Here is a 14,920-nt window from a genome sequence, read left to right on the forward strand (position 1 = left end):
GAAGCTTCCTTTCCAACAAGGGTGAGGGGGCCTCTCTGAACCTATTCTGATTCAGGGGCTGCCCAATACAAAATTAAATAATTTTTTAAAATTTAAAAATAAAGGGAAAATACCTGTAAAATACTGCATTTTAAGCTCTTCTAAGAGGCAATATTAGCTAATGTCAATGCAAAATGTTATCTAACTTGTCTTTTCATCCACACTGCCCAACATGGTGCCTTGCACGTAGAAAGCCCTTAATAAGAAAGCAAATTGCAAAAGGATATACAGTTGACCCTTGAACATCATGGGCTTGAACCGTGTAAGTCCACTTATACAGGGATTGTTTTACAACCAACTGCAGATTGATGCTACAGTGTTCATAGTATGCAAAACCCGCGTGTATACACAGAGGGCTGACTTCTATACGTGAGTTCTTCAGCGCTGACTGACAGACTTGAATATACTCGGATTTTGGTATACGAGAGGCTCCTTGAATCAATCTCCCACATGTACTAAGAGATGACTATGTATATATAGATAGATAGATAAATAGCTCTCTCTCTCTATATATATATATATATGGTGTATATATGTATATAGTATTTATATGTATATATTATGTCAGCATTTTTATAAAGTTTTAAAACATTTACAACAATGTAATTTTAAGGGATTTAATGTAGTACAAATTTTTCTTTTTTTTTTTTTGAGACAGGGTCTCACTCTGTCGCCCAGGCTGGAGTGCAGTAGTGCAGTGGCACGATCTCGGCTCACTACAACCTCTGCCTCCTGGGTTCAAGCAATTCTTCTGCCACAACCCCCAAGTAGCTGGGATTACAGGTGTCTGCCACCATGCCTGACTAGTTTTTTGTATTTTTAGTAGAAACGAGGTTTTGCCATGTTGGCCAGGCTGGTCTCAAACTCCCGACTTCAAGTGATCTGTCTGCCTCGGCCTCCCAAAGTGCTGGGAATACAAGTATGAGGCACTGCACCCGGCCAAATGTAGTACAAATGTAAAGATATGTATTGGAACAATGAAAACTAAATTCAGTGAAATGGATACCTCCCAGGTGGAGGGAGAGGAACACAATGGAGAAATGATGTCCAGGAGGATTCCAATGGATTTGGAATGTTTTATTTCTTAGGCTAGGCAGTATGTTCAAGGGTGTCTATTATATTGTTAGCTATGTATTTTTATAAGTCTGAAATATTTCATTAAAATGCAACCCCAATTTAAAAAAAGTCATTCCAACATCTGTTTCTCAAAGACTTTCACATGTTGCTAGGCATGGTGGCTCATGCCTGTAATCCTAGCAATTTGGGAGGCCAAGGTAGGTGGATCGCTTGAGTCCAGGAGTTCTAGACCAGCCTGGGCAACATAGCAAAACTCTGTCTCTACAAAAAATACAAAAATTAGCTAGGCGTGTTGGCACACGCCTGTAATCCTAGCTACTCTGGAAGCTGAATGGGAGGATAGCTTGAGTCTGGGAGGTGGAGGCTGCAGTGAGCTGGGATTGCATCATGGCACTCCTGCCTGGGTGACAGAACAAGACTCTATCTCAAAAAATAAAAAAAATAAAAAAAAATAATGTGCTCTGAGCTACAGGCACTGTAATGAATTACCATAAACTTGGTGCCTTAAAACAACAGAAATTTATCCTTTCACTATTCTGGAGGCCAGAAGTCCAAACCAATTTCATAAGCCAAAATCAAAGTGCCAGCAGGGCCACACTTTCTCCAGAGGCTCTAGGACAGCGTCCCTTCCTTGCTTCTTCAAGCTTCTGACAGCTGCCAGCATCCCTTGGTTTGTAGCTACATCACTCTAATCTTTGCCTCTGTGGTCATGTTGCCTTCTCCTATGTCAAATCTCCCTCTCTTCTCTCTTGTACAGACATTTGTGGCCAGGCGCAATGGCTCATGCCTGTAAATCCCAGCATTTTCAGAGGCTGAGGCAGAAGAATCGCTTGAGGTCACCAGTTTGAGACCAGCCTGGCCAACGTGGTGAAACCCTGTCACTACTAAAAATACAAAAATTAGCTGGGCGTGGTGGCCAGTGCCTGTAATCCCAGCTACTCGGGAGGCTGAAACTGGAGAATCACTTGAACCTGGGAGGTGGAGGTTGCAGTGTGCCAAGTTCACACCACTGCACTTCAGCCTGGGTGACAGAGCAAGACTCTGTCTCCAAAAAAAAAAAAAAAAAAGACACCTGTGCACTTATGATTGCAGTGAGGGCCCACCTGGATAATCCAGGATCATCTCCCTATCTCAAGACCCCTAATTTAATCACATGTGCAAAGATGCTTTTTCCATATAAGGTAATAATGACAGGTTCCAGGGATTAGGACCTGGCCACAAGTACCTTTAGTTTTAGTCACCATAGGTACGCAGTCCTTTCCTAAGGTTCAGGTTGAATAAAATTAGCTCAAGGGTATTAAATAAAAGATACTGATTAACTATTGAGGAACTTCAAGAATGCTCAGGGATTTGGAACATGCAGCATAGGGCTGATATTTTGTCATTAATCTTAAATAAGAGCCTTTTAGCAAATTTGTTAAATTTACAAATGGCAGCAAGCTTAGAAGAACTGTTTTTTGTTTTTGTTTTTGTTTTTGTTTCTGTTTGCTTTTTGATATGGAGTTTCACTCTTGTTGCCCAGGCTAGAGTGCAATAGTGCGATCTCAGCTCACCACAACCTCCGCCTCCCAGGTTCAAGTGATTCTCCAGCCTCAGCCTTTCGAGTAGCTGGGATTACAGGCATGCACCACCACGCCTGGCTAATTTTGTATTTTTAGTAGAGACGGGGTTTCTCCATGTTGGTCAGGCTGGTCTTGAACTCCCGACCTCAGGCGATCTGCCAGCCTCAGCCTCACCAAAGTGCTGGAATTACAGGTGTGAGCCACCAAGCCCAGTCGTAGAAGAACTGTTAACAATGCCAGTGCAATAGTTTCAGAAGACCAAACACTTTGAACTTTGATAGATCAGTAATGCTAAAGGGCATATTAGCTGCACAGTGTGCTATGGTTTGAATGTTTTTGTCCCCTCCAAAAGTTCATGTTGAAACTTAGTCCCCAAAGTAACAGTGTTAGGAGGTGGGGCCTAATGGGAGATGTTTAGGTCACAGGTGCTCTGCCGTCATGAACGAATTAATGCCACTATACAAAGGGGCTTGTGGGAGTGGGTTTACTCTCTTCTGCTCTTCTCCTACATGAGTTCACAGCAAGAAGGCCCTCCCTCAACACCAGATGCTGGTGCCCTGATTTTGAACTTCCCAGCCTCCAGACTGTGAGAAAGAAACTTCTCTTCCTAATAAATTACCCAATCCCGGCCGGGTGCGGTGGCTCACGCCTGTAATCCCAGGACTTTGGGAGGCCAAGGTGGGTGGATCACTTGAGGCCAGGAGTTTGAGGCCAGTCTGGCCAACACCGGGAAACCCTGTCTCTACTAAAAATATTAAAAAATTAGCTGCGTGTAGTGGCACACCTATTGTCCCAGCTGCTTGGGAGGCTGAGGCATGAGAATCCCTTGAACCTGGGAGGCGGAGGTTGCAGTGAGCCAAGATTGTGCCACTGCACTCTGGCCTGAGCAACAGAGTGAGACACAGTCTAAAAAAAAAAAAAATACATTACCCAGTCTCAGATATTCTGCTATAGCAGCACAAAATGGACTAAGGCAGAAATTGATACCAGAGGAGTGAGGTGTTGCTGTAACAAAGACCTAAAAATGTGGAAGTGGCTTTCAACAGTTTTGAAGCGAATGCTGAAGAAAAAGCTTGTATTGCCATGAACAGAGCATTAAGAGTGACTCCAGTGAGGGTTTAGAAGAAGGGGAGAGCTGTAGGAGAGTCTGAATCTTATAAAATATTATTTAAGTTGTTGTGAACAGAACGTTGGTAAAAATACAGATGTGAAGGCCACACAGATGAAGTCTCAGATGGAAATGAGGAACAAAGTATTGGAAACTGGAGGAAAGGTCATCCTTGTTACAACACGGCAAAGAACTTGGCTGAATTATATTTGTGTCCCAGGACTTCATGGAAGGCAGAACTTAAGAGTGATGAGGCCAGGCATGGTAGCTCACACCTGTAATCCCAGAACTTTGGGAGGCCAAGGCAGGTGGATCACCTGAGGTGAGTTCGAGACCAGCCTGGCCAACATGGTGAAACCCCTTCTCTACTAAAAATTCAAAAATTAGCTGGGCATGGTGGTGGGCGCCTATAATCGCAGCTACTTGGGAGGCTGAAGCAGGAGAATCGCTTGAACCTCAAAGGCAGAGGTTGCAGTGAGCCGAGATAGTACCATTGCACTCCAGCCTGGGCAACAAGAGTGAAACTCCATCTCAAAAACAAAAAAGGAAGTGAACTACAATATTTGGCAGAAGAAATATCTATGCAGCAGAGCATTCATTTCAGGGTGCTGTGTGGCTTCTCTTAACTGTTTATAGTAAAATGCAAGAAGACAGAAACAATTTAAAAATGGAATTTATCATCAAAAGGGAAGTATAATATAAAGATAGGGAAAATTCTCAGCCTGGCCAAGTAAAGAATAAAAAAATATATTTAGGAGAAAAAAAACCAAGGATGTGGCCAAGCTACCTTTGGTAACAAGATTAGTAGGAACAGAAAGGAGCCAGGTGCTATTCATCAAGACAATGGGAGAATCACCCTGAAAGCATTGCTGAAAATTTTTAGGCTGCTCCTCCCACCACAAGCCCAGAGTGCTAGGACATTGAGGGCCGAAGAGTTTGGGGAGAAGGCCTGGGGAACCCATACAGGCTGAAGGCTCACTGTGCAGAGTTTCAGATGCAGTACTTTTTGCTGCCCCAGCTGTAGCTCAAGTGGGCCCAGGTGTGGCTCAGGCCACTGCTCCAGGCCACTCAAGCAGTGAGCCTTGCTGGTGTCCACGTGGTGCTAATTGTACAGGAGTGCAGAGTGCAAGAACTGTGGTGGCAGGGCTTCCTTCATCCTGATTTCAAAGGCTGCCTTAGAGAGCCTAGGGACCCAGGCAGACACCTGCCCCAGCAGCAGAGCCATGCTGGAAGCCATGTGGCAGAGAGTACCCACTAGGGCAATGCCTAGTGGGAGTGAGGCCACCCCGAGACCCCAGAACTGTAGAGCCACTAGTATGCAGTGTCAGCCTGTGAGAGCCACAGGCATGCTATTTCAATGCATAAGGGCTGAAGCATGGGCTGTGCCCAGGAAAGCCATGGGGGCAGACCTGCCCAGGGACTTGGGCACCCAAACCCCACTCCAGTGTGTCCAGGTGGTGGGACATGGTGTCAACAAAGATTATTCTCAAGCCTTAAGATTTAATGTTGTTTGCCCTGTTGGGTTTTGGACTTACTTGGGGCCTGTTGATCTTTTCTTCTTTCCTATTTCTCCCTTTTGGGAAGGGAATGTCTATCCTATTATCTGTTCCATCATCATATTTTGGAAGTAAATAACTTGTTTGATTTCACAGGATCACAGCTGGAGGGAAATTTACCTCAAGATGAATTATACTTTGAGTCTCACCCATATGTGATTTAGGTGAGACTCTGGATTTTTTTTTTTTTTTTTGAGATGGAATTTTGCTCTTGTTGCCCAGGCCGGAGTGCAATGGCATGATCTCGGCTCACCGCAACCTCCACCTCCCGGGTTCAAGCGATTTTCCTGCCTCAGCCTCCCTAGTAACTGGGATTACAGCCATGCACCACCACGCCCGGCTAATTTTGTATTTTTAATAGACACGGGGTTTCTCCATGTTAGTTGGGCGGGTCTCGAACTCCCCACCTCAGATGATCCACCTGCCATGGCCTCTCAAAGTGATGGGATTACAGGCATGAGCCACCACACCCAGCCAAGACTCTGGACTTTAAACTTTCGGGTTAGCGCTGGAATGAGTTATGACTTGGGGCTACTGGGGTGGAATAAATGTATTTTGTATGTGAGAAGGACATGAATTATGGGGGATCAGGGGAAGAATGCTATGGTATGAATGTTTTCATTCCCTCCAAAAATTCATGTTAAAACTGAATCCCGGCTAGGCGTGGTGGCTCATGCCTGTAATCCCAGCACTTTGGGAGGCCGAGGTGGGCAGATCATGTGAGGTCAGGAGTTTGAGACCAGCCTGGCCAACATGGTGAAACCCCTTCTCTACTAAAAATACAGAATTTAGCCAGATGTGGTAGTGAATGGATGAATGCCATTATAAACATGGCTTGTGGGCCGGGCGCGGTGGCTCACTCCTGTAATCCCAGCACTTTTGAGAGGCTGAGGCAGGCGGATCACAAGGTCAGGAGATGGAGGCCATCTTGGCCAACACAGTGAAACACAATCTGTACTAAAAATACAAAAAAATTAGCTGGGTGTGGTGCGCCAGCCTATAGTCCCAGCTACTTGGGAGGCCGAGGCAGGAGAATTGCTTGAACCCAGGAGGCAGAGATTGCAGTGAGCTGAGATTGCGCCACTGCACTCCAGCCTGGCAACAGAGCAAGACTCCGTCAAAAAAAAAATAAAAATAAAAATAAAAATAAAAATAAAAAGGCTTGTGGGAGCAAGCCCTTGCTCTCTTCTGCTCTTCTGCTATATGAGTACACAGTTTCATTCCTTCTTGTCCTTCTGCCACGAGGATGCAGCAAGAAAGAAAGCTCTTGCCAGATGCTGGCATCTTGATCTTGTACTTCCAGCCTCCAGACCATGAGAAATAAATTTCTGTTCTTTATAAAATTAGGCAGTCTTGGCTATACTGTTACAGCAGCACAAAACAGATTAAGACACAGTGGGAACCCACAACGCATTACTTGACTAAAAGATTAGATCAGCTTTTTATTTTTGATACGGAGTCTCGTTGTGTCGCCAGGCTGGAGTGTAGTGGTGTGATCTTGGCTGAATGCAACCTCCACCTCCTGTGTTCAAGCGATTCTCCCACCTCAGCCTTCTGAGTAGCTGGGACAACAGGTATGCACCACCACACCCAGCTAATTTTTGTATTTTTAGTAGAAACAGGGTTTCACCATGTTGGCCAGGCTGGTCTTGAACTCCTGACCTCAGGTGATCCACCTGCCTCAGCCTCCCAAAGGGCTGGGATTACAGGTGTGAGCCACTGTGCCCAGCCTAGATCAGCTTTTAAAGCAGTGAAAAAGCAAAAGTGGGATTCTGGCCTGCACAATCCAAAGCATCTCCTAGACAAGGACAGATCATTTTGTTTGTATTTTCAGTGCCTGACATAGCATTGTTTATTGAATAAATGAATGAAAGGGCACATTTCAGCTTTAATTAGGTTTACATTAAAGATCAATCATCAGGTATACCTGCTTAGCACTCTTCTAGGTACTCTGAGGATACTAAAACATACTGGCAACCTGGTCCCTTAGAAGTGACCAAATTAGAAGTAGATGACATAAAGGATTACACTTCACTCCTGCAGCCATTTTCCACAAGCAGCTTAGTGCAGTTTAGTGAGTCCTTTTCATAGTTCATTGAAAACACTAGGGTTTGATCTATTTACTTATTTATTTATTATTAATATTCATTTACTTATGAGTTGCGGTTTTGCTCTGTCACCTGGGCTGGAATGCATTGGCACAATCATAGCTCATTGCAGCCTTGAATTCCTGGGCCCAAGCTATCCTCCCACCTCAGCCTCTCTAGCACAGATGGGATGACAGGCCCCCGCCACCATACCCAGCTATTTTTTTAGTTTTTGTAGAGACATGTTCTCGCTGTGTTGAGTAGGCTAAGTATTGAACTCCTGGTCTCAAGTGATCCTCCCACCTTGGTCTCCTAAAGCATTGGGATTATAGGCGTGAACCACTGTGCCCAGTCCCAATCTATTTAATGAAAAAAAAAAAAAAACAGTGGCAAAATAAAATACTTTTCTTTTCTCTTTTTTTAATCTTTAAACATATTTTTAACATTTTGTAGAGACAGGATCTTGCCTTGTTGCCTAGGCTGGTCCTGAACTCCTGGCTTCAAGGGATCTTTTCACCTCAGCCTCCCAGGGATTACAGGTGTTAGCCACTGTACCCAGCGAAAACCCTTACTTTTTATTTTATTTTATTTATTTATTTATTTATTTATTTAGAGACAGAGTCTCACTCTGTTGCTCAGGCTGGAGTCCAGTGGTGCAATATCAGCTCACTGCAACCTTTGCCTCCTGAGTTCCATCAATTCTCGTGCCTCAGCCTCCCAAGTAGCTGGGACCACAGGCGTACACCACCACACCCGGATAATTTTTGTATTTTTAGTAGAGATGGGGTTTTGCCATGTTATCCAGGCTGGTCTCGAACTCCTGGCCTCAAGTGATCCACCCCCCCGACCCCAGCCTCAAAACAACATTCCCCCAAAGTTGCTAGAAGTCTTCCTTCCATGATAAGCAAGTTCCCCTTCACTGTACCATTAGACCATCTGTCTACCTCCTGATTTAACTAAAACCCACTTCTCCTTCAAGGATAGCTTCCCTTGTGTTCATGTAAGGTTGAAAATCCTCTTGTGTCCAACCACATACATCATGGCATGGGGTTAGGGGAAGGGTGCTTCAGTATTTCCAGAATCCACACTCTCGATTCCAAACTATTCATCTTCCTCCATCATGTAAAAACTCCAAATCTTTAGAAGCAGGTACATCTGGTTACACCATCTTTATCCTCTTCTCATTGCTGTCATCTACTGACATATTCATGGAGGACTTCGGCCCCTGGCTCAGTCTTTCTTCTTATCATTCTAGATAATATCATTGTCCATGTGGAGAATTCATTCTAAATGAATCCTACCATCTCCCTTAATTAGATAATCCTCCAAGGCTAATAATGGTCAGAAATCTTCTGCATAGAAGGTAGTGGTACAGAGAGGGGTGAAAGGCATTATGGTGTTTTTTACATTTTATTTTATAACTTTTTTTTTTTTTTTTGAGACAAGAGTTTCCCTCTTGCTGCCCAGGCTGGAGTACAATGGTGCAATCTTGGCTCACCGAAACCTCCGACTCCTGGGTTCAAGCAATTCTCCTGCCTCAGACTCCTGAGTAGCTGGGATTACGGGTATGTGTCACCACGCCTGGCTAATTTTGCATTTTTAGTAGAGATGGGGTTTCTCCATGTTGGTCAGGCTGGTCTCGAACTCCCAACCTCAGGTGATTTGCTTGCCTCAGCCTCCCAAAGTGCTGGGATTACAGGTGTGAGTCACCGTGCCCGGCCTATTTTAAAACATTCTTGAACGTTTATTTTTAAAAAGGCTAGTCTGGCCGGGCACGGTGCTTCACACCGGTAATCCCAGCACTTTGCCAGGCCAAGGTGGGCGGGTCACGAGGTCAGGAGTTCGAGATCAGCCTAGCCAACATAGTGAAACCCCGTCTCTACTAAAAATGCAAAAATTAGCTGGGTGTGGTGGCATGTGCCTGTAGTCGCAGCTACTTGGGAGGCTGAGGCAGGAGAATCGCTTGAACCCGGAGGCAGAGGTTGCAGTGAGCCAAGACCACACTATTGCACTCCAGCCTGGGTGACAGAGTGAGACTCTGTCTCAAAAACCAACAAAAACAACTACAAACAAGCCATATTTACTATCCTACATAGTTTCTGTGGATTAGAAATTTGTGAACAGCTTAGCTCGGTGGTTCTGGCTCAGGATTGCTTTCGAGGCTGCAATCAAGATGTCAGCCAGAGCTGCAGTCATCTGAAGGCCTGCCTGGGGCTGGAAGATCCACTTCCAAGGTGGAACACTACTTGACTAAGGTTCTACTTGACTGGCAACTTGGTGCTGGTTTGTTGGTGGAAGGCTTGCCTCAGTTCCTCTTTATTGGGCTCTCCACATGGACTGCTTTAGTGACCTCATGACATATACATGGCTTCCTGAGAGCAAGTGACCCAAAAGAGGCCAAGGTAGAAACTGCAATCAGTGTCACACACTGACACTTCCACAATATCCCATTGGTTACTTGGGTCAAGTTTATTCAATGTGGGAAGGGATGACAGCAGGAGGGCCACCTTGGAGGCCACCACATTTGGTTGTACAAAATCTTCATGATGTTTCATATTGTTTTAATACTCTAATGAGTTAATGTTTAATAGAAAATAATAGCTTATAGGTATGAGGCATCTGGTTTGATTTTATTTAATCTTTAAAACAATGGCATAAGGTAGGTGCTTTTAATACCCCTTTCCACAGATAAGGAGGTTGAGGAACAGACAAATAATTTGTCTAAGTGTTCACCCAGTAAGTGCAGGGCCAGGTTCTAAACCCAAGTTCTAAACTGCCAAGATTCAGGGTAATTTGTTACACAGCAATAGATAACTAATACAGTAATTGTCTCAAACTGCTACACACTTGATTTTAAAGGTTGTCTAGCCTCATGCAGATCCCCAAATACTTTATCACAAAATACCAGAAAAGGAGGTTAGAATGGTTTCAGTTGGAAATTAGGGACTACTGTCAACTCTACCTTGATACTGAAGGTCTGTAACCACAATGGTTTCAGGATAAAGTAATTCACAGATGGCTATTAGTTAATAGAGCCAAGGGGCTATAACATGCACTCCTTCTGTCTTGGACTTTCCCCTAGTATATTTCTCAGCTGACGTTTTTTTTCTTTTTTTCTTTTTTTTTTTTTTTTTTGGAGACAGGGTCTATTGCTCTGTTGCCCTGGCTGGAGTGCAGTGGTGCAATCATAGCTCACTGTAGCCTTGACCTCCCAGGCTCAAGCGATCCTCCTACCTCAGCCTCCTAAGTAGCTGGGACCACAGGCACGCACCACCGTACCTGGCAAATTTTTTAGATTTTTTTCTAGAGATGAGGTCTCACTATATTGCCCAGGCTGGTCTCAAGCAATCCTCCTGCCTTGGCCTCCCAAAGTGCTGTGATTACAGGCATGAGCCACCACACCCAGGCTCAGCTGACCTACTGACCACTTGCCAAGACACCCAGTAAAACAGATTGTTCATTGTTTATATTCTAATAGTCAACATTTATTGAGTTCTTATTATGTGCCAGGTGCTATTCTAAGTGATTTACGTATACCCAATCACTTATTTTTATTCCCATTTTATAGATGACAAAACAGAGGCACCAAAAGGTTAAACCAGGGCTCACAATCATTAAGTGGCAAAGCTCGAATTTGCATTCAAGTAAACTGACTCACTATTAACCATTGTGTTAGAGGTTAACACAATGAGGCAGAAGTTCCAAAAACTCTAGGAGAAGACAGAAGGGTTTCAAGGGCTATGACCTACCAAGTAAAAGGCAAAAGAATTGGCAGCAAGTTAAATTTATCTTTCTCCTGATAATGTTCTTTCAACTCTCAGAGGCTGAATTTGCTAAGAAATTATAAAATGTTGTTTAGGGTTAGAACTCTTTTTACTCCCACCTCCTTAAATAAGCTTTGTTCAGAATGTCCATTTGAAACTTAGACTGGAACTTTCTGTGCCCTAGTTTCTACATTAGCTAGGCCACAAAACAAAAAAAAAAATTCTAAGGTTCTATCAGCCATATAGATCTCAGTCATCTTTTTAGTCATACTAGAACTCACCAAGTCCTCTTAACTGAAAGGACTCCTGGCCTACCACCAAAATGCTCATGTGTTAGGCTTTATATCTGGATTAAAGTCAAGTCAGCAAGAACTGGTCTCAGAGGAATTCATTCCTCCAGAGCAGAGGCAATGTGTGAGATTTAAGAACTCAGGCCTTAGCATCTGGCAGACCTTTAAATTTGAATCTTAGCTCGCTACTTGACATAGAGCAAGAAACATGAGTCTCAAATATAAATCAGGGAACAGCAGGACCAGAGCTGATGCAAAGGAAGCACCTCGCATTGTAGAAGGCACTCAATAGCTGCTTGGTATAGAGTAAATACATGCTTGGTTTTCAGTAAATAAATACTTGATATTGAAACGATTATTTCAGTCATTGATCCATGCACAAGAAAACTGTGCATCATAAACATTTTACTCTTGAGCAAACATCGATTATTAAAAACATATGTTCAAATTCATTATCCATTCTATTTAATTAAATGCTTGAGGCGCTTGGGGAGCTTACATTTGTGATCTAAGTCTGTGCGTTTTTCAAATGTATCTTTCGGAAGAGATTAAGACACTGCAATTTTAAGCAGGGCAGGTGGCTCACGCCTGTAATCCCAGCACTTTGGGAGGCTGAGGTGGGCAGATCCCTTGAGGCCAGGAGTTCAAGACCAGCCTGGGCAACAAAGCGAGACACTGTCTCCATAAAAAAACATTTTTTTAATTAAAAAAAGTGCAATTTGAACACATGTCAATATACGATTACCTTTTAATTCAAATGTGTAGCTATCTATTGTGCTGGAATCAGGTGGGCAGCAGGTGAGCCCACTAGTGGCAAGTTGGTGTTCTGCGATGTGGCATACCCACTTCTTAAATGCACATTATTGCACTGTAATAAAAATCCTCCATATTCAGTGCTTTCATTGTGTATAATTATGTAAACTGTAGACAAAAAATATTCCTGAATTTGTGTGTGTGTGTGTGCGTGCGTGTGTGCGGATGCGCAATCCGAGATGGTTGTTAAAGCTCGAAAGCGAGTTTAGCCTCTAGAGTCGCCCCTCCTCCGAGGCCCAGCCGAGGTGGACTCGCACCGTCGCAAGACCGGCCAGGCGGTGGCAATGAAGAAAAAGCCAGTCTTGGTGCTAGGGACCCAGGTGTTCTCCGTCCCGCCCCTGCCTGGCAGCCCCGCCCCTCCCCCGCCCCGGGCCACGCCCCACCCTGGCCCAGCCCCCAAAAGTACCGTTTGCATCTCCCGTGAGCCTCTTCGATTGTCACTCTTTGGAAAAAAAAGTGACGTCTGCACTGAGGTGGCCGCTAAAGTGCGAATCACGACGGGCGGTGGCCGTTGGGTCCCGGCGGGAGGCGGGGTTTCCGCTCCCTGGGGCGCACGTCAGTCAGGAGGCGGAAGCGCAGCGGGGGCGGGAAGGTTGTAGTGCAGCGAGTTGAGCTCCTCTTGCCTAAGTGGTCGCGCCCCCTTTAAGAGCAGCGATTGTAAGGAGAGGCAGTCCCGGTGTCCTCGGGTCCCAGGTAAGTACGACAGTCTGGAGGCACCGGGCAATAGAAAAGTGTGGCTCCGGTGCTAACCTGTCGCCGCCGTCTTTGTTGCTACAGGCAGCGACCTCCCTTCCGACCTTGCCACCCAACATTTCTGGCTCCTACTTGCTTCCTTCGTCTCGTTCACAGCCCAGGCCCAGCCGGCTCTGCACATCCGTAGGCAGGGACCTTTCTGGCACGCCAGTCTACCCTGTCACAAGATGGCCCTGTTGTCCTCCAGTCCTAACCCCGCATTGCTCGCTCTGTGTTTCAGCCGCTGGAGACACCTAACGATTCATTTACTAAAAACCGGTGTCTGTTTTCTATCCCTTGTGTCTTTCCCGGGCTCCCTAGACTAAGGCATCACTCTTTGCTGCCAATCAAATCAATTCTTTGCCTCCGGCACTGTGCCCACCTTTTAAAGAGCGGGTTTGTTAAGCTTTTTTTTTTTTTAATTAATAGTATGGTTGCTTGAATAAGACTTTATTTTCCCTTCTGATTATATGTTCCTTGAAAGCAGGATTAGGGTCTTGCCCATCTTGGATCTCCCCAGGATTTAGTACGAAAGCACGAAGTTTGGAAACCAGCAGCCCAAATAATTCTTACTAGCTCTATGACCCTGGGTACGGTTTCCTCATCTATAAAATGGTGATAAATAAATAAAGGAACTAATTTCGAGCATCTTACACAGTGTATGGTGCAGAGCAGATACAGTACTCCTTTACCTTTTTTAGCTTTCAGTGTACACAGTAGTTTTTGGGTATGTGTTTTAGACGAATGCAGAGACACCATAGATGAATGATTTTTCTTCCTAGCACCATGATTATATTGACTCTATCAATTGGTTGATATATTTGGTAAATACAACCTAATGATGTTTATTAAAGACAGTAATGCTAAATGGTATGAACATCTGCAAGCATAAACAATGCCATATTTAATTAAATGCTTGAGGCACTAGCAGAGTTTACATTTGTTTCAGTCCGTGTACATTTCAAATGTATCTTTCTTTCTTTCTTTCTTTTTTTTTTTTTGAGACCGAGTCTCGCTGTCTCGGTCTGTGGCCCAAGCTGGAGTGCAGTGGCGCGATCTCGGCTCACTGCAACCTCCGCCACCGGGGTTCAAGCGATTCTCCTGTCTCGCCCTCCCGAGTAGCTGGGACTGCAGGCGCTTGCCACCACACCCGGCTGATTTTTTTTTTTAATTTTATTTTTAGTAGAGACTGGGTTTCACCATGTTAGCCAGGATGGTCTCGATCTGCTGACCTCGTGATCCGCCCGCCTCGGCCTCCCAAAGTGCTGGGATTACAGGCGTGAGCCACCGCGCCCGGCACAAATGTATCTTTCTGAAGAGATTAAGAAACAGCAAACATTTCATTGTAAGGAGGCTAGCTGTTCCTTTTAGTTTGTGATTAAAATATGGTGCATTGTATATGTGTGTACACATATTTTACAGGTGATTGTGAAGTGCTGACCAATTGCCACTGGACATACTTGAAACAAAATAGGAAAATGGCAGCAAACTCTTCAGGACAAGGTAATGACAGCAGGAATTTCTTTACTATGAACATTTCCCCAATATAGTAAATGTATTTGAATAAGAGAAAATTTAGTATAGGGCAGTTACTGTAGCCAGAATTTAAAAAATGAATAGCAGGCCGGGAGCGGTGGCTCACGCCTGTAATCCCAGTACTTTGGGAGGCCAAGGCGGGTGGACTGCTTGAGGTCAGGTCTCTACTAAAATACAAAAATTAGCTGGGCATGGTGGCGGGCGCCTGTAATCCTAGCTACTAGGGAGGCTGAGGCAGGAGAATTTCTTGAACCCAGGAGGCGGAGGTTGCAGTGAGCCAAGATTGCACCACTGCACTGCAGCCTGGGCGACAGAGTGAGACCCCGTCTCAAAAAAAGAAAAAGAAAAAAAGAAGA

At 44.7% G+C, this 14,920-nt stretch overlaps 1 protein-coding gene across 7 annotated transcripts in view; it reads left to right on the forward strand.

Moving 5' to 3' along the window:
- The first annotated feature begins 12,868 nt into the window (after window positions 1-12,868).
- The window catches only part of INIP (INTS3 and NABP interacting protein), a 34,139-nt gene continuing 32,087 nt past the window's right edge, over window positions 12,869-14,920 (forward strand). For 2 of the 7 annotated variants that reach the window (XM_003810852.7, XM_057303138.2), the window contains exons 1-2: window positions 12,872-12,989; window positions 14,451-14,531. In XM_003810852.7, coding sequence (XP_003810900.1) covers window positions 14,507-14,531 — 25 coding nt within the window. In that variant the 5' untranslated portion in view covers window positions 12,872-12,989; window positions 14,451-14,506. Of the gene's footprint in view, window positions 12,990-14,448; window positions 14,532-14,920 lie in introns of those variants that run through there. The other 5 variants (XM_055117241.2, XM_055117240.2, XM_057303137.2 and 2 more) reach the window with 4 other exon arrangements.

This window comes from Pan paniscus, chromosome 11 (assembly GCF_029289425.2).
Source record: "Pan paniscus chromosome 11, NHGRI_mPanPan1-v2.0_pri, whole genome shotgun sequence".
Classification (NCBI taxonomy): Eukaryota; Metazoa; Chordata; class Mammalia; order Primates; family Hominidae; genus Pan; species Pan paniscus.